This window comes from Trichoderma atroviride, chromosome 7 (genome assembly GCF_020647795.1).
Source record: "Trichoderma atroviride chromosome 7, complete sequence".
Taxonomy (NCBI): domain Eukaryota; kingdom Fungi; phylum Ascomycota; class Sordariomycetes; order Hypocreales; family Hypocreaceae; genus Trichoderma; species Trichoderma atroviride.
The window spans coordinates 2,708,412-2,724,760 of record NC_089406.1 but is presented as its reverse complement, the minus strand read 5'-3'; the positions used below and the strand labels follow the sequence as shown (position 1 = coordinate 2,724,760).

At 51.7% G+C, this 16,349-nt stretch overlaps 8 protein-coding genes across 8 annotated transcripts; 4 read left to right on the top strand and 4 right to left on the bottom strand.

Moving 5' to 3' along the window:
• Window positions 1–452: 452 nt before the first annotated feature.
• Window positions 453–1,922, top strand: TrAtP1_012896 (uncharacterized protein; the record flags this gene model as incomplete). Its single annotated transcript, XM_014088591.2, has 1 exon — window positions 453–1,922. One exon carries the CDS (start codon window positions 453–455, stop codon window positions 1,920–1,922), a length of 1,470 nt encoding a protein of 489 aa, XP_013944066.1.
• A 399-nt stretch (window positions 1,923–2,321) lies between these two features.
• Window positions 2,322–4,240, top strand: TrAtP1_012895 (uncharacterized protein). The gene is made up of 4 exons (XM_014088590.2): window positions 2,322–2,562; window positions 2,623–2,679; window positions 2,741–3,460; window positions 3,524–4,240. Exons 1-4 carry the CDS (start codon window positions 2,479–2,481, stop codon window positions 4,109–4,111), a joined length of 1,449 nt encoding a protein of 482 aa, XP_013944065.1. The 5' UTR covers window positions 2,322–2,478; the 3' UTR covers window positions 4,112–4,240.
• TrAtP1_012894 (uncharacterized protein) lies at window positions 4,241–5,678 on the bottom strand. Its single transcript, XM_014088589.2, has 2 exons — window positions 5,326–5,678; window positions 4,241–5,147 (listed from the first exon to the last, which is right to left on the bottom strand). The coding sequence occupies exons 1-2, from the start codon at window positions 5,549–5,551 to the stop codon at window positions 4,429–4,431; spliced, it is 945 nt and encodes a 314-aa protein (XP_013944064.2). The 5' UTR covers window positions 5,552–5,678; the 3' UTR covers window positions 4,241–4,428.
• Window positions 5,679–5,825: 147 nt separating this feature from the next.
• On the bottom strand, window positions 5,826–6,786 carry TrAtP1_012893 (uncharacterized protein). The gene is made up of 4 exons (XM_014088588.2): window positions 6,616–6,786; window positions 6,494–6,523; window positions 6,300–6,350; window positions 5,826–6,225 (listed from the first exon to the last, which is right to left on the bottom strand). Exons 1-4 carry the CDS (start codon window positions 6,662–6,664, stop codon window positions 6,161–6,163), a joined length of 195 nt encoding a protein of 64 aa, XP_013944063.1. The 5' UTR covers window positions 6,665–6,786; the 3' UTR covers window positions 5,826–6,160.
• An 817-nt stretch (window positions 6,787–7,603) lies between these two features.
• On the top strand, window positions 7,604–8,727 carry TrAtP1_012892 (uncharacterized protein; the record flags this gene model as incomplete). Its single annotated transcript, XM_014088587.2, has 2 exons — window positions 7,604–8,177; window positions 8,243–8,727. 2 exons carry the CDS (start codon window positions 7,604–7,606, stop codon window positions 8,725–8,727), a joined length of 1,059 nt encoding a protein of 352 aa, XP_013944062.1.
• Window positions 8,728–9,071: 344 nt separating this feature from the next.
• TrAtP1_012891 (uncharacterized protein) lies at window positions 9,072–10,280 on the bottom strand (the record flags this gene model as incomplete). Its single annotated transcript, XM_014088586.2, has 3 exons — window positions 9,072–9,839; window positions 9,908–10,093; window positions 10,215–10,280. 3 exons carry the CDS (start codon window positions 10,278–10,280, stop codon window positions 9,072–9,074), a joined length of 1,020 nt encoding a protein of 339 aa, XP_013944061.2.
• A 472-nt stretch (window positions 10,281–10,752) lies between these two features.
• On the top strand, window positions 10,753–11,347 carry TrAtP1_012890 (uncharacterized protein; the record flags this gene model as incomplete). The annotated part of the gene is made up of 2 exons (XM_014088253.2): window positions 10,753–10,822; window positions 10,899–11,347. 2 exons carry the CDS (start codon window positions 10,753–10,755, stop codon window positions 11,345–11,347), a joined length of 519 nt encoding a protein of 172 aa, XP_013943728.1.
• Window positions 11,348–12,058: 711 nt separating this feature from the next.
• TrAtP1_012889 (uncharacterized protein) lies at window positions 12,059–13,120 on the bottom strand (the record flags this gene model as incomplete). The annotated part of the gene is made up of 4 exons (XM_066115709.1): window positions 12,059–12,077; window positions 12,148–12,461; window positions 12,545–12,749; window positions 12,855–13,120. The coding sequence occupies 4 exons, from the start codon at window positions 13,118–13,120 to the stop codon at window positions 12,059–12,061; spliced, it is 804 nt and encodes a 267-aa protein (XP_065971808.1).
• Between the last annotated feature and the right edge of the window lie 3,229 nt (window positions 13,121–16,349).

The following is a 16,349-nucleotide window of genomic DNA, read 5'->3' as shown; positions in this document are numbered from 1 at the left end:
ATATTCTTGCGATCATATAGAACACTTTTTTTCAAGTAAAAAACAAAAAAAAGGCATTTGCCAACTGAGAATAAAAGAAATTTGTACTTTACAGTATTCAAGATCATGTCGACTGGCAGGGAATGAGCCCACCAGCTAGAGCAGCCAAATTTGGTGGGGTTCTGAAGCCTTACGTCGGTACTGGACCTTTGGCGGGGGGAGGGGTCGATGGCGAAAAAAAAAAAAAACCGAACCAGCATCAGGAAGCCGAAAGATTCTGCTTATCAAGCAGGAAGCAACAGGGCAACTCCTTCCGGAAACCGAAACACTCGCGTTTGGTTCTCCTTTCGCCGCTGGCATTATTGTTCGAATATTTATATCCTCTGCCAGATTCCGCCCTCGTTCATCTTCGATTCCTCACAGCTCACGATCGCATCGCAGCGCATCGCATCGCAGCGCATCGCATCGCAAACATGTCTGCTTCCAACCACCCCGAAGATGAGATGGACGACGACCTTCTCGACGCTGAGGAAGTAGGCGAGGAGATTGCCAACGAAGATGATCTCGCCATGGACTCAGACAACGAGGAGCTCATCCTCCACAACGACTCCATTGCCTTCTTCGACCTGGCCCAGGACTCGCTCTTTACCATTGCGCAGCACCCTGTCCACCCTTCTCTGATCGCTGTCGGCGGTTCTGCTGGCGAGGCCGAAGATGCCCCTGGCGCCGGCTGGCTATTCGACTCTTCGGCCGCTCAGTCACGGCCCGTCCTTCCTGCGAGCTACGCCAGCGATCCCTCAGCCCAGCAGCCCCAGACGACTCAGCTCGAGAGCCTGTATTCTCTACAGGGCCACACAGACTCCATCAATACCTTGGCCTGGACGCTCCCTCAGGGCGAGGTCCTAGTCAGTGGCGGCCTGGACGGCAGAATAAAAGCCTGGAAGACCGACGTTCAGCCATCTGCGGGTCTCAAGGTCACTCTACTCGGAGAAGCGCAAGAGGTTGAGGAGATCAACTGGATCGCGCCCTGCCCATCGGCCTCAAATCCCAACACCATCGCCCTGGGCGCCAACGACGGCTCTGTCTGGGTCTACACAATTGATCCTTCCGATTCCTCCAACCCTCTTCAGATTGTCCAGTCTTATTTCCTGCACACGGCCTCTTGCACGGCCGGAGCGTGGACTGCTGATGGCCAGTTCCTGGCTACAGTTTCCGAAGACAGCAGCTTATACGTATGGGATGTATGGGGGCAAGCCGCCGCCCAGGGCCTCGCCAACGACAATGGCATGACGGTAGTATCACTTACGGGCGAGGATCAGCGTTTCGAGGTTGAGGGCGGCTTGTACTCCATCGCCATCGACCCCAAGGGCAATTTCGTCGCAGCTGGTGGTGCTGGCGGTGCCATCAGGATTGTTTCTCTTCCCCGCCTCACAACTGCGGCTCCGGCCAGATCACAAGGCCGAGGCGGCAAATCTGCCGCTGACCCCAGCACTGGAGGACAAATTCTTGCCGCACTGCACGCCCAGACCGACAGCGTTGAGTCACTTGCTATATCAGTTGCTTCAACGAACCCACCCACTATCCTGCTCGCTGCCGGCTCTGTTGATGGCTCGATCACCGTCTTCGACGCCACACGTCGTTTTGCCATCAGAAAGAACCTCGTCGGAGCGCATGAAGAGCACTCCGTTGTCAAGCTCGAGTTTGTGCCCAACTCATGGCTACTCACAAGCTGTGGCATGGATGGCGTTGTACGAAGATGGGACCTTCGCGTCAGTGGAACAACGGGCAATGCTGAAGGAGGCGCTTCTGGCTTGTTGAAGGAGTGGAGAGGCCACAGAGGTGATGGCGAGGGAGGTGGTGTCCTGGGATTCGTGCAGGGACAGACTGGCGAGAGAGTGGTGACTGCTGGTGATGATGGTGTTTCATTGGTTTTCGAGGCATAATTGGAATGGATATATACACCTGGTGGACGTGGATAGGATATGAATTAATGCGTGCCATTTATACTGGCAGCTTTGATGACAGATAACTTTTTTCTCCTTATAAACAAGTAATGATTTCTTCAAACTTTTTTTTCTAGATTGAAAGACTTAAGACGCTTAAAAAGCTAATTTTAAAGAATCTTCAATATTCAACGTGCAGCGACAGTTTGTTTGCATCTAATGACTGTTTTTGTTGCAATAAGTGATCTCATATGTTTACAGAGCACATAAAGGCAGATGCGCGCTTATCGATTGTGTCCGGGGTTACTTTCTTCCCACAGCTGCGCAGGTGGGGTCAACAAGCTAGGCCAGGATTACATACGCTGAGGACGTCAGGCAGGTGCCTCTTGCGTTACCCACAGCAGCCTTGCTAAGTCGCATCAACTGAACAATCACCATCTCCATTCAGGCCGGCCAATCCCAATTCTCGACAAAAGGCGCTATATCCTGAACACCACAACTCCCTCTCGAAATCGTTTCTCTTCTTGTCGCCCAGTCAACGCCACAAGCCACCACGATGTCGGAGGCAACCCTCAAGCCCGAGAAGGACTTCTCCAAGGAAGTTGATCAGCAGCTTCCAGAGGCCGAGACTCTAGCCAAGGTACGACCTCTCAGCTGAAGATTGATACGTGTCTGCTATGAGCTGACATTATTTGTGTAGACCAACCTCCAGGGCGCAATCGAGAAGCTTGCCGCTCTTGAGAAGCAAACCCGTCAAGTAAGCCAACTTTACCACTGCCAATCCAAGCTCCCAAATAGCTTCCCTGACACACCGACAGGCTTCGGATCTTGCCTCGACATCACGGATCCTTGTGGCAATTGTCACACTATGCAAAAATGCCAACGACTGGAGCTTAATGAACGACCAAACGCTGGTCCTGTCGAAGAAGCACAGCCAGCTCAAGCAGGCCATCACCAAGATGGTCCAGACCGTCGTCGGCTTCCTCGATGAAACTCCCGACATCAAGACCAAGCTGTCTGTTATCGAAACGCTGCGAACGGTTACCGAGGGAAAGATCTTTGTCGAGGTTGAGCGCGCTCGAGTCACCAAGATCCTCTCCGACATCAAGAAGCAGCAGGGCGATATCAAGGCTGCCGCAGAGATTCTATGCGAGCTCCAGGTAGAGACCTTTGGTTCCATGGACCGACGAGAGAAGACCGAGTTCATCCTAGCACAAGTCGCACTCTGCATTGAGAATAGTGACTGGACACAGGCGGCCATTCTGGCTCGAAAGATTAGCACAAGATACCTGTCGCGAAAGCCCAAGAAGACGGCTGAGCAGCTGGAGAAGGAGCAAAAGGAGCGCGAGAAGAAGAAGGCTCGTGGAGAAGAAGTTCCAGAAGAGAAGGAGGACGACACAACAGACCTGAAGCTGCGCTACTACGAGCAGCAGATCACATTGGCGAAGCACGAGGACAAATACTTGGACGCATGCAAGCACTACCGCCAGGTTCTCGATACAGAGGCTGTCGAAGAAGACCCTGCAAAGCTCCATCCTGTAAGAATACATTTGCAATTTCATCATATCCCCCTCACACAGCAACTAATGTTTTCATGATAGGTTCTGCAACGCATCATTTACTTTGTAATCCTCGCTCCCTACGACAACGAACAACACGATCTCCTTCAACGCATACAACGAGACTCTCGAAACACACAGGTGTCTCTCGATGCCGAGCTTCTCCGGCTATTCACAGTTCACGAGCTGATGCGATGGCCGGAAGTTTCCAAGAAATTCGGCCCGCACCTGTGCGGCACCGACGTTTTCGACGCTCAGCCCGGACAGTCTGCAGATGAAAAGGCTAACCAGCGATGGGAGGACCTGCGAAAGCGTGTTATTGAGCACAACGTCAGGGTCATTGCCAAATACTACACTCGCATCCAGATGAGCCGCCTGACCGAGCTTCTCGACCTTGCAGAAGATGAGACGGAGAAGTACATTAGCGAATTAGTCACATCCAAGACTGTGTATGCGAAGATTGATCGGCCAGCCCGGATTGTCAGTTTCGCCAAGCCGAGAGATGCAGATGATGTCTTGAATGAGTGGAGCCACAACATGAAGAGCCTACTGGGGCACTTGGAGAGAATCGATCACCTTATCACAAAGGAGGAGATGATGGCACGTATCCAGCCAACGGGATCTAAATAGATGTTAGAGGGGAACGGGGATCTGCGCGGTGCATTGAAAGAGAGCAATATTACATGGGGTATTCGCAGACATGGCTTTAACGGGCATTTCGCGGCTTTTAAAGATTACAGGTCTAGATAGTCTCGGAAAAAAAAAAGAATCTGAGGTTATATAACGCTTATGTGATGGCTTGTATCTATGTCCTATATTTCCATTTCCCATCTTAACCTGCTCTTTAAATCGAAATCATTCTAATACGTCTAGACTCTAGCTTGTGTCTATCGCTCAACAAATCTAACAACTAAGTCTTTTCTTTTCCTCCCCTGGATCATTGGGTTTTACTCTGTTTCCTGGCCGCTGGCATGGTTTTTTATGAACCCAGCAAGAGGCATCACCCACTCTTTAGATACTGGGACGTAATGGCCGCCAGGGTGAACTACAACAAGTGGCTCTTCGCATCGATCCACCAGTCCTTGACTCCGGCTCTCGTCGACAACCGTATCCAGGCTGCCAATATAGTGCAGCGTTGGCGTCTTAATCTTTGGCTCATACAGCCACTGCAGCGAAGGCACGGCAGCATAGAAGCCCGAATACGAAACGGCAAACTTGACAGGCCGGTTGTCATTCGCCTCTCTCAGCTTGCGCGCCCATTCTCCCGCCGGCCCTTCCAAAACAGGCCTCGAAGGCTCCAACGCAGCGGCAATGAAGGCCGCCATGGCACCGCCCTGGCTGAAGCCGCAGACTGCATCGATGCCGCCGGCGTCGTGGATGGCCTGGGCGATGACGGCCATGCCCTCGTCGAAGAGGCGGTACGTGTTGGTGCCGTCATCTTTGCGGAACCAGCCCCAGGTGTCGGGGAGGTCTGCCGGGTCGGAAATGGCGTCGCCGCCTTGGGATTCAGAGGAGACGAAGCCGGGGATGTCGCTGGGGAGGAGGCGGTTTGGGCCGGTAGGGTAGAAGAGGACGGGGAGGAGGGAGATGGGGGCGAGGGTTTTGGCGAGGAGTTTTTCGAGGGCGCGGGTTTTGGCGCGGAAGAGGGGGCCGGATTGTGTGTAGCCTTTGAGGAGTTAGTTGGATGTTTGATGTATGAGATGAGAGGAGTTGTGAGATGAGATGAGGTGAGGTGAGGTGAGATGAGTCGAGGGGTGTGTAAGAACGTCTTGAATTTTGGCATGTAGGGTAGATGATTTGGAAGAAAGCATATAAATGATGCGTTATTTATAGACAATGCTTACCGTGAATCATTAGTATCTTGACTTCCTTCTTTCCGGCATTCTTCTTGGCCTGTTGCTCCGGCCGGGGAGTGCCAGTTGGCGTGGCCCCCGTTGGTGTAGCTGACGATGACATTGCGCGAAGAGTGAAGGCTGAGATACGAGGTAGTATATACGATGTAGAAGATAAAGGCAAGAAATTACACTGTCTAGATGTAACAGTAGCAGCACGGGACAAAAGAAATCGCATCTAAAGGGAGAGAGTTTGGGCTTTTGTATCGTGTAAGTGGTAAGTTGGAGGGTGAAAGTGAGAGAGATAAGGCTGAGTTGGGGGATTTCACTTAGTAATCCGTTGGTGAGAAGGAAAAAACTAGAATTCGATGGCGCTACTGGTGAGTAACCGGCCAAGCTTATGGGATCTTTGAGCTGATGCAGGCAGCTCTTTTCGCCAATTGTGGCTAACTTCTGTTACATGCTTTTAATTATAAACCATTTAAATTGAGCGTGCTTACATTGAGAGACGCGCATAGATGAACTTTGGTGAGCAGCATTTAGACACGATGCCGGGTAGCCAAAGTTCAATTCATAAGGTGGCATAAGAGAGGAACAACCATTCACCCAATAAATTCGCCAAACTTTTACTGTTTGCAATATCCATATCAAGTGTCCATGGCTTTCGTCGCTTGGTTCATCACAAAGGTCTATTAAGCCCTGAATGCGAGTCTATGATACAGCGCAGCGAAGCGTCTCGGCCTGCATGCTCTCCGAGTCGTCCCGAGTATATATATCTCCGTCTTCCACTCAACTTTTCCTGCCCACAAATCCCATAATTTTTGAATTCTTCATGTATATGCGTAATTTAGTGAGCCTTGTTGCCGCCCTGCTTGGCGTAGGGGCTGCGAGGATCGTTCTTCCACTCGTCGGCTGTGCAAAATAATGTTAGTCTCTTCTTGGGTTCCAAAAGCTCGCGGGCGGGTATTTCGGGGGGAAAGTCGTACAGGCCATCATGGCATTCTGGGCAGAGTTGGCGCCATAGGCGATAACAAGGCCTGGATATCCAATGTTAGTCGAAATATTCGGTTTCGCCAGTATAAAAAGTCCTTCAATTGCGGGACGATTCGAGCGCAGTCGGGCGCATAATCGGGACATTCGCGCTTGTCGACAGCTATCGAGGGTATCATCAATCACATACCAGCGGCGAAGAAGGGCCAGTAAGGCTTCACTGTAGTCTGTTGTTAGTTGCCAATGATTCTGCGCATTTTGGAGGTGAGAAGCAATTGGTCCCGCCGAATGCTGAGGCCGGTCGAAACGTACAGAAAGGAGCCGGGAACTTCTTGAAGGGGGCGACACCGAACCAAGACATGACGGCGGTATTTGTGAGGGACGAAGCGTTGAGTTGGCGGAGGTGGGCGAGGTAAGCTGGTGAGGTCTTCAAAACGAGCCTTTTTCCCTTGGTCCAACCAGAATGCTTCCGAGCGAGTCTGCAGCCGGACAAGGGTTTGTCTGCCTAAGGCACTGAATCACAAGGTACTCTGGTACCTTTGCTTATCTTATCAGCCACAATGTCACGTGATAAATCCTTACATAAGACATCTCCTCACCTTGGTGTGACATCATGCCGCTAATCCTGCTTTTGGTGCCTGTCGGGCTTGTTCTCCGCACCGAAAAGCGGAGAGCCTGAGCTGGTACGTACCGCCTCCAGCTCCATTTCCCCAGGTTCCTGAGACTCCTCGCAGCTTCAAAACTCGACTTTGCTTCAGCATCTGCAGGAATTCGTCCAATTGTCTGCATTCTTGCGTGTGACAGCCACCGTCTTGCCTTGCCAATTCTCACCATATACTTGCCTCGTTTATACACGAGTCCAGAGCGTCTGCCTGCACGCACTCTGAGCCTCCAGCCAATAACCGCCGTTGCATTAGTCCGGAGCAGCCTTGATCGGGCATTTACTGGTGCGGGGTGAAGCTCCCTCTGCAACGTGCCTTTTTCGCTGGCTGCTACTCTGAGCTCCAGCTCGCTTCTGGGCGGCAAATTAACACAGTATCCAATCGGCCCTTAATCTTGCCCTCCATCATACCTTGTGCCTTCCACCACTGGTTGCTCTCTGCTCCGTCCTTATCGACAATCTCCCGGGCCTACTACGCCTGACACCGACACAGACCTTGCTCTCTTGTTGGCTGCGACGAAAGCGTGCGCCTCGACATCTTACGCTACAGCTTTACAAGAGGTTCGCCGTTTGCTTTTTGTCTTATTTGCTGCCTTTATTGTTTCTTCCCCTTCTTACACCGACACGACACACGTCACTATGCTTGCTCAGAGGTTGTCTCGCCGCGCTGCTGCGGCAGCCCCGCGCGCCGGCGTACGAGCTCTGACTACGACATCTTCGATGCAAGTTCGAACGCCGTCGATGGGTGACATCAACCCTTCCCCGGCCTCGATCGAGCAGTTCAACGAGAAGCAGAGAGCGTTCAGAGAGCAGCTGGTGGAAGCACAAAGGGAAAGGGGAGCTCGTGCGTTTGGATCCCAGAAATTTCCTGACTCCGACACTCCTAACCAAAGCTCATCTCAAACTGCTGCAGGAGCTACAGCCGAGGCGAACAGCAACTCGCCTGATCGCAAACAAGGACCACTAACGAATCTCATCTACGGTACGAAAGAGGGCAGAGAAATGGAAGCTCAGATGGAGGCCAGCTTTAGTCAGGTCCTGGCTAGAGGCAAATACGTCCACTCCATCGTGTTCCACGAAGTCAAGCCAGACAAAGTAGACGAGTATATCCAGCTCACGGGAGAGTTTTACCCCAAGATGGCCAACACGCCCGAGAATAAGGTTCACCTGGTTGGAAGCTGGAGGACAGAGGTTGGCGACTGTGACACCTTTGGTAGGAAGAACCTCTACGCATGCTTTGTTGCCTTGCTTGTTCCTAGCTAACGTTATCGCTCATAGTTCACATTTGGGAGTACCAGCGATACGAGGGCTACCACGAATCTCGACACTCCATCTCTCACCACCCTGAGTTCAAGGATTTCAACACGAAGCTCAGCAAGCTGATCAATTCTAAGAAAATCTCTCTGATGCAAGAATTCTCCTTCTGGCCTACGACTCCCCCACGTGAGCTGGGAGGCGTTTTCGAGCTTCGATCATACACTCTCCACCCCGGTAACCTGCTGGAGTGGGAGACTCACTGGAGGAGGGGACTCAAGGCTCGAAGAGAGGTCATGGAGGGTGTTGGCGCCTGGTTCGTCCAGATTGGCGAGCTCAACACAGTCCACCACCTCTGGCAGTTTGCCAACTTGGAAGAGCGAAGGGCACGCCGAGAAAAGAGCTGGTCTGTTGAAGGCTGGAGCGACACGGTGCACAAGACAGTGCCCCTGATCCAGTCCATGCAGTCCAGGATCCTGATCCCCATGCCCTGGTCGCCTGTACAATAAGCCGCGTGTCATTCTGGTTTGGAAGTCGTATCTTTTCGGTGCGTTGGATTTCAAGTTTCAGTTGGTTTGGCGGCGTCAAGGTGGCTTCATGTATGTAGGAGTTGGCATTCTGCATGCAAAGAAATAGGCATGAGAAAGGCATCGTATATATATATGTATTATTTCTCACCACTGTTTTGATTCGCTACATGCTGCTTAATCTATGATCCAATAGATCTAATTGGAGACACAAGGGGTATTTCAAATATGTATGCTACCAAAACAATATCCCCTTCAATGCTAAAACGTGTATGTACAAGGAAATGATATCCATCAATGCTCTATGACGACACTCATACTGATGGCTATTTCGTATATTCTTTAAGCTGCAAATTCATGACAGCATCCAAATTCCGCCGCGCCTGGTCTAACACGATGCTAAGGTATCCCAACTTCGAATACAGAGAGATGAGGCTGGGGTCTGCGCTCTCTACGCGGACTTTTTCTCGCACGTAGACTTCCTCCAGCTGCGCATTTGCTGTTTGTGGTCTTGAAGCAGCCGGCGGGTCAACTGTGTGGTTGGCGGAAACCCGCTTGGTATCGGAATAGTCGTCTCCCCCGGGCTTGTACTTGAAGATGACGTCCACCTCGTCGTGCTCGAGGCGCCGGAACGTGCCGATAGCGAGGCCGAGCTTCGTGCCGAAGTGGACGGGAGCGTGGACGGGCTCGAGGGCGCGCATGAGGAGGACGATGCTGCACTCCTGGAGCGTGATGTAGAAGCTAAAGTTTTGCGTCAAGGGTGGTGTAAAGTGCGAAGGGGGGCAGGACTGCGTGGTCCAGCTTGTGTCTGCCTCGTTGAGGGGCGGTCCCTTGAGAAGGGCGATGGAGGACGTTATGGAGTCTGCGAGGACGCGCATCCCCGATGAGAGGGCCTGGGCTGCGTTTGCTGTGGAGGAGGCATTGGCTTCGGAGGCGGAGTCGGATATGGGATTGTTGGAGAGAAGCAGGCCGAGGAGGTCAATTGATTCGGTTAGATGGGTGTGGAGGGCGTCGAGGACGTGGATGTGGACGGGGAAGGATTGCGAGAGGGTGAGCGTCTGCGGCGCAATGGTTCGAAATTGGAGGCTGAGGGTCTGATGTGCGATGCTGTATTAGCTATACAGCTCTCGAAAGATTCGCGAAAGGTGTAGATAAAACTCACTCCCTTGACAATGCGCGTGCCGACCCGAGTGATGGTGCCCTTGACCCGTTCGTTGCGCGGCGTGCTCATGACCAGCGTGCTGCCAGGATCAACCGGCGCCAGCAGCGCATAGCAGTCTTCCAGGCCATGCTTGAGGTCCTCGCAGGCCTTCAACGTCCTCCCGACAATCCATGCCAGCTCGCGTTTCTTGTAAGAGATTAGCATTCCGCCTTGTTTGTTCCCACCTCCCTCTAGGAGAACCCAATCGCAGTCCTCAGTCTGCTGCGCCATTGGATAATATTAGTAGCTGGCTTGGAGTTCAACCAACCTGGGTTTCAGCGACTTTTATCTTGAGCTCGGCTGGCGAAACGGGAGGCCAGATGTCCAGAGACATGGCTGCTCAGCGGGGGGATTCGGGGGCGAATGGTCGGAGCCTGGGATACAGGCAGCCATTCCCTCTGAGGAGAAGAGGCCAGTTTTTTTTTTTTTGGTGTCTTCGAGAAGTTGAAGCTGAGAGAGTGCAAGATGCTGATGACGTTCCTTAGCGACTGGATGCGCCGCAGAGGTCACTGCTGGTGGGGTCAGCGATAAACAGCGCCCGATAACAGAAAAAGTGGGCTGGGCGAGAACTTAGGAGCAAGAGCCAGGCAGTCATGCTTTTTGATGAAAGTCTTCTTTCTCAAACTACTTGACAATTGACTAAAGACGGAGCATTTGTTTTTGCTGGATGTTTTTCTCCTGATTGCTTTTTTCTCTCTCTCTTAAACATTTCTTGTTATTGAATTGAAACCTTTAGTTTTTTTAATCCATGCTGCAGCTGAGTGTTCTGTGCACTCCTTAAAATCGGCCACCGCCGCCGCTTCGCCATGACCCAACCAGAAGATCCAGCTAAGCTGGTGCCTGGAACAACAGGAAAGATGCCACCAATTCCACAAGGTAACAAAGGACACATTGACAGATCTATTCATTCAAGATTGGAAAGTTTAAAGATTATCTAACAGCTGAAATCTAGGCGCCAAGATTCAGAAGCGTCCGCTCACTCGGCGCCAGCTCCCAGCGTCGTCCAAGACGCCGGTCATCTACGTGTCTTCAAAGTCTCCCTTCATGTCCGTTGTGAAGCGGACTAGGAAATTTTTGGACAAGGCCTTACGTAACAATTCTTCTTCTTCTAAGAATTTGTCATTGCACGCTCGCGTCGAGGCTTTGAAGCGGGACAGCAGCAGTGAGGCTGCCCGTGGAGCGGTCGTGACGGTGATGGGTACCGGTAAAGCTATTGAAAAGACGCTGAGCGTTGCAAGCTGGTTTGAGCAGCAAGGAGATTGCGTTGTCAAACTTCGAACACGGACTATTGGGACCGTGGACGACGTGGTTGTTGAAGATGCAGACGACGCGTTTGGAGACGACAATGAGAGTCGGTTGAGGAAGCTCAACTGCTTGGAGGTTGCTATAAGCCTAAAATGAGTCGTTTGGAAACTCTACGTTACAAGAGACATCAAGGGGTAAGAAGGGATATTACAGAGAAAGACATGGCTAGGATCACTGAGAGGCTGCCGCTGCTTGGCGACGTGATCAAAGCAGTAAGCTCAAGCTCCTACGTTACCGTGGCTCAATCTCGCTGACCAATACAGACCCGGCAGAATATTCATCGACAAATGCGCATGAGCGAAGATCAACACATCTCTTATTAAATCATGAGAGCGCTGTCATCGATGAAGCAAACTTCACAAGACCAAGCCCAAATGCCATCGATACGAGGCTCAAATTAGCAGAAATTCCAATCGCTTCGAGTCTCCCCATGCCTAATTCCCCATGCCGTCTCATTAAAAGAAGAGAGAAGAAGAGTTCAGTTCCGATACTCCGATCCAGATGCAACCATTTACCGCCAAAATCCAAATGATCAACCCCGATAAATCCAAAAACTCCTCGCTTGCATCAAAACGCCAATGGTCCGTCCTCGCCCAGCCAGTTGTTGTAAGTCCGCCATACCGCTTACGCAAGACAAAAACAAAAACAAATCAAATCAAATGTCATCCGCCTGCGCCGCCATCCCTATGCTCATATCCAACTTTCAAAATCAAGAATTTTTTTTTGTTTCAAAAGAGTGTCTTTCCATGTCGCCTCGTGTCGCCAGGCCATGTCTTTTCGGATGAAGAGATCGATGCCTCGTGACTTTTAGGTCAGGCGATAGGCGCTTTGAAACCGGTTAGCTTCATGAACCAAGAAGGCAGAATCACAACATGGATATGTGACTGTTTACTCACTCGATAATCAGCTCTTCACCTCGCCACACACCACTTGCAACCCAGAGTCCGCAGTTGACAAACTCGGCGTAGCGTTTGTCTGCGGTCTTGACAGTGGCAAAAGTCCGAAAGCCGTATTGACGGGGATCGATGTTATCCTTGGATTCCTTTGCGCTAAGAAGAGTATCTAGGATGTCACATGGGCCCGATAATGAACCTCTCGTACGCATTTCCAGCATGGCCGGAGGCTGGTCGGTGGTTTGCAACACAAAAGCACCCTCAACAATGCGAATCGGGCGAAAACCTCGTGCCTGGCCGAGATCGTATCCGCCTGCCTAATGATTTGTCAGCTGATTTTTTTTCTTCACCACGGGTCGGAGTCGGAACGGAAATGGAAATGTCCAGGGTGCAATCATACCATGACTCGACCATTGCCAAATGATCCGGACCATCTGCCGCCCTTGATGGTGGTGATCTCCTTTTGGACACGGTTCTCAATTCGGGAGGGTTCCGGGTTGAGTGCGACAGCGATGCGAAAGTCAAACTCGAGGGTAGGCATGGCGAAGGAGATGCTCGGACACGGAAAATGTTCCAGCGAACGCTTGCACGACTCCTCTACGCTCCTGTACGAGGATAACAGATTGGATGTTAGCCAATAGTCGGAGCTCGGCCTCCGCTTCAAGGGCCTCTCGCAATCGTCAGGATTAAGATTAAGCTGAGCGACGTACTTGCCCGTCGCCGTGGCATCGCCTCCCTGATCCTGCTGTTGTTGAGGCGATTGTGTCTGGTGCTGAGGGCTCGTCGCGGTGTTGCTCGGTCCGCCTAACTGGGAGAAGTGAAAGTTGGGCGTGATGCTCGTGTCCCATTCGTCGGCGCTCCATTCTCTTTTGAGTCCCCGGCAATGATGTTCATCTTGAGGCAAGCATGATGACCCAGCGACCTCTGTAGGGGCCGTTGTGGTTGGGAGAGAGAGCGTCTCGGTGTCGGTTGCCATTTATTCCAGCTTTTGGGGTGAAACGGAGTGACCCGCGTCGACCTCTGCGATTTCGAAAATTCCCACAATGACGATTTCCAACACGCGAGCAAAACTGATCGAATAGGCGCGATTCCAAAGTACGGAGTGATGTCGTCGTTTCTGATGCGGATAAATGTCGATGGCGTGAAAGTCAAATGGTGATGGGATGTCGTCTCTTTTTGATAGAGGGGGGGTGGACGAAGGCCTGTCGACAGCGGATGGATGGGTATATGAATCTCACAATCAGGCTCCGCTTTTGGATAATCCAGGTGGGGGGGTATAGGTATTCGTGGAAAGTACACGAGGGTATGTAATCGGTACGCCCCGGAGCAGACAAAAGCCGTACTTGTACGGACAAAAGAGGAGCTGTCGTGGCCGCTGAGTGAGCAGGCAGCGTGTGGCCGGGTAATTGGTAATGCTTGGATTACTTAGAGGGGGCAGTCAGGACTATAACGAGCTGGAATGGGAACGGGGCAAAAAAGTCGAAGGACTATCTATTCCCGAATGTCCGCCAAACCCGGCCGAAAGAAGGAGACTCGAGGGCGAAAGAGTGTGAGAGAATGGAGGAGGAGCTGAGCAGCGAAGGGAAGTTTAAAGAGGCGACCGGGACTGGGCCTATTAGAAGGGTGTGTATGATTATGGGTGTGTGTGTGCGTATGTATGGGTGAGGGCGAGTGGTGGTGGTCTAAATCATGGTGTGGAAATGGATCCGGGCAAAGGCAGCGGTTTAATGAATGACCAAGCAGCGCAACCAGGAGGGCATTTTATTTCCTAAGCAGCACAGCGGCAAAAGGGCGACTCATCCGAGCCAGAAGAGCAGTCAAAGGCGGCGCTACGTGCGTAACGTAATAAGGCAAGGTACATGTACTCTGTACGGCAAAGTGAGATAAGGTACAGTAAGGCAGATGGAAGCCGACGGACGAAAATGAGTGCACGGAGTACAAGGCTTGTACCGGGACAGACTAAGCGCACCACTTTTGGGCTGGGCTGTCTATCGGTTTGATTTCAAATGCGGGTCGCGGATTCGCGCGCTGGCAACAATAAGCGAAACTAGGCGCTACCGGGCAGTGCCAGGATTCGGCAATAGCAGCATTTCCGCAATGAGGCAACTGGGGAGAAGGGGAAAAGGAAGCTGAAGTCGAAGCTTTGGGACGTGGTTGATGAGCGAGCGATGGTGGCGAGGTTGGCCCTGCAGCGATGGAGAGAGAGGCTGGAGTATAGGACGTTTATATGGCATGATTCCAATCCATGGTGCTACTGTTGTTATTGCTGCTACTGCTGCTACTGCTACGACTAACTGTTTTATTCCGCCGGGCTGAGAAGGACCCGTCAGACTCGAGTACCCGCGAAGTACAGTACATGCGCGGTACCTTGATCTGTACCATTACTCTACGTGCATACACTTTACAGCAGGGCAGGCAGAAAAAAGAAGAATTAAGAGCTGGCTGGTGTTGTACATGGCTCCGTTCTCCGAGTGGACGGGCTGCGGGAGCGGGATAACCAAGAACTGCGAATGGTTAACGCCGAAAAAAGAGAAAAGGCAGATCCTTACAGGCAGAAACAGTGGGAGTACTGCAAAAGAAAACAAACTTGTACTCTACAGAAAGAGAAACAACAGAGTATTTTGCCATCAAAACGATGCTATACCGAAGAATAGCTATGCGGACACCGTCATATGTCCGAAGCCTCGCGAAAATAGCCAAAGCGAGAACAATACCAAGCCGCTACAATAACCCACCGGTACATGCCGCAAAAGACAATCAGGCGGAAATGCGCTTTACTCGTGGCGCGGCCACTTCGGGCACCGAACCGGCGGGTGCGAACCGAGGCTAAACTGTGACGGTACAATAGAGAGGGATGGAGTTTGCCGACAAGTACGGTAGACACGCTAACAGTGGAAACAAGGAAACAAATGGCATGTTTGCTTTTTTTTGCTTTTCTTTTCGGCTTTGATGCCCGGCATTGATGGCTTTTTATTACAGGCAATGGCTTGCCGGGGGCGAAGAATGGACTTTTCATGGACAAATCTCGCTATGGCACGGCTGCTGGGGAGTGGCTAATGAGGCATTCAAGGTGCCGAGGCGGCTGCGGGCATGGAGTCGCCGGGCCATTGTCCAAGAGGACTAAGAGAAACAAAACAGCTGCAAATGTTGGCAACGATTCCTTTCAAACATTGTTCTCTTTACAGGTAGTAGTCAAGGTAGTGGTGCCCAGTCCTGCTCGCAGTGAAGGCCCAGGAAATCGGTGCCAGTTTGGGTCCAGTCGGCAGTCGGACATTTCCATGTCAGCGAAGAAAAAGGGAATAAGCTCTCTCGACCTACGTAAGGTACGGGGGCGGCATTGGCGTTATTACTGCCTCCAGTACAGCTGAAGGATGCGCAAAGTACCGCGGAGGTACCTTTCGATGCTCCCTCGGGACTTTCAGTTGCCCTTTGGGTGGGAATTTGGAATAAAGAGGGGGGCGGCAAAAGGGCTTCCAGCGCTGCGTTTCGGCGCGATTGTCGACCCGGGCTAGTGGATGTTGCCCTTGTGAGCGCGCGCGTGCTGTGCTGGGGGCAAAAGGTTTTTTTTATTCAGGCGGGAAGAGGAAGGGTACGCTGGGGGTACTTGAGAACGGCGTCTGCAAACAATGCCTGTGGTAAGCTGGGATTTGATGCTTAATCTTTTTTGTTCTGTTGTTATCTTCTCCGAGGCTTGGGTGGGAGGTATTGCTGCATTTTGTTGGAGGACTCTGTTCTACCAATTGATACCTTTTCCTAGTCTTCTATTACTGGCTACGAGAAGAGTGCAGCAAACGGCCATCAACAGACACCAGCCACTATTTTCAAGTAAACCCCGACGAGAAAGCAACAAGAGATGGAATGTGGGCGTGTCTGCGGAATCGACGAACGCGCAGTGACATGTTTGCCGGAGAATGGTGCCTTGTCTGGGGTGCTATCTCCGCAGGTTTACGGAATCTGTCGACGCTAACTCCCTGCCCAGCACTTATATACGATGTTACGGAGCATGTACCTGTTGCTGTGGAATCCTATGGGCAGCAGGGCCTGGTGGACTTTTCCAGGACTTGCGATTCCCTTGTTTTGCCATCCTTTTTACTCTGGTACGTCTCTTTTTGTTGATCCCCTCCATTACATTTGGGGTGTGTACATATATGCATCTCGTTTCATTCTAACCCCCCCACAATCCGATGCTGATGATGCTGGATCTG

Excerpts from the sequence above, each read along its gene's own strand:
- TrAtP1_012895 (XM_014088590.2), top strand. The coding sequence starts at position 2,479 with ATGTCGGAGGCAACCCTCAAGCCCGAGAAGGACTTCTCCAAGGAAGTT. Across the intron at positions 2,563-2,622 it reads AGGCCGAGACTCTAGCCAAG|ACCAACCTCCAGGGCGCAAT; the intron begins GTACGACCTCTC and ends TTATTTGTGTAG. Across the intron at positions 3,461-3,523 it reads ACCCTGCAAAGCTCCATCCT|GTTCTGCAACGCATCATTTA; the intron begins GTAAGAATACAT and ends TTTTCATGATAG.
- TrAtP1_012894 (XM_014088589.2), bottom strand. The coding sequence starts at position 5,551 with ATGCGATTTCTTTTGTCCCGTGCTGCTACTGTTACATCTAGACAGTGT. Across the intron at positions 5,148-5,325 it reads CAAGATACTAATGATTCACG|GCTACACACAATCCGGCCCC; the intron begins GTAAGCATTGTC and ends AACTCCTCAAAG.
- TrAtP1_012893 (XM_014088588.2), bottom strand. The coding sequence starts at position 6,664 with ATGTCTTGGTTCGGTGTCGCCCCCTTCAAGAAGTTCCCGGCTCCTTTC. Across the intron at positions 6,524-6,615 it reads GAAGTTCCCGGCTCCTTTCT|TGAAGCCTTACTGGCCCTTC; the intron begins GTACGTTTCGAC and ends AACAGACTACAG. Across the intron at positions 6,226-6,299 it reads CCAGAATGCCATGATGGCCT|CCGACGAGTGGAAGAACGAT; the intron begins GTACGACTTTCC and ends TATTTTGCACAG.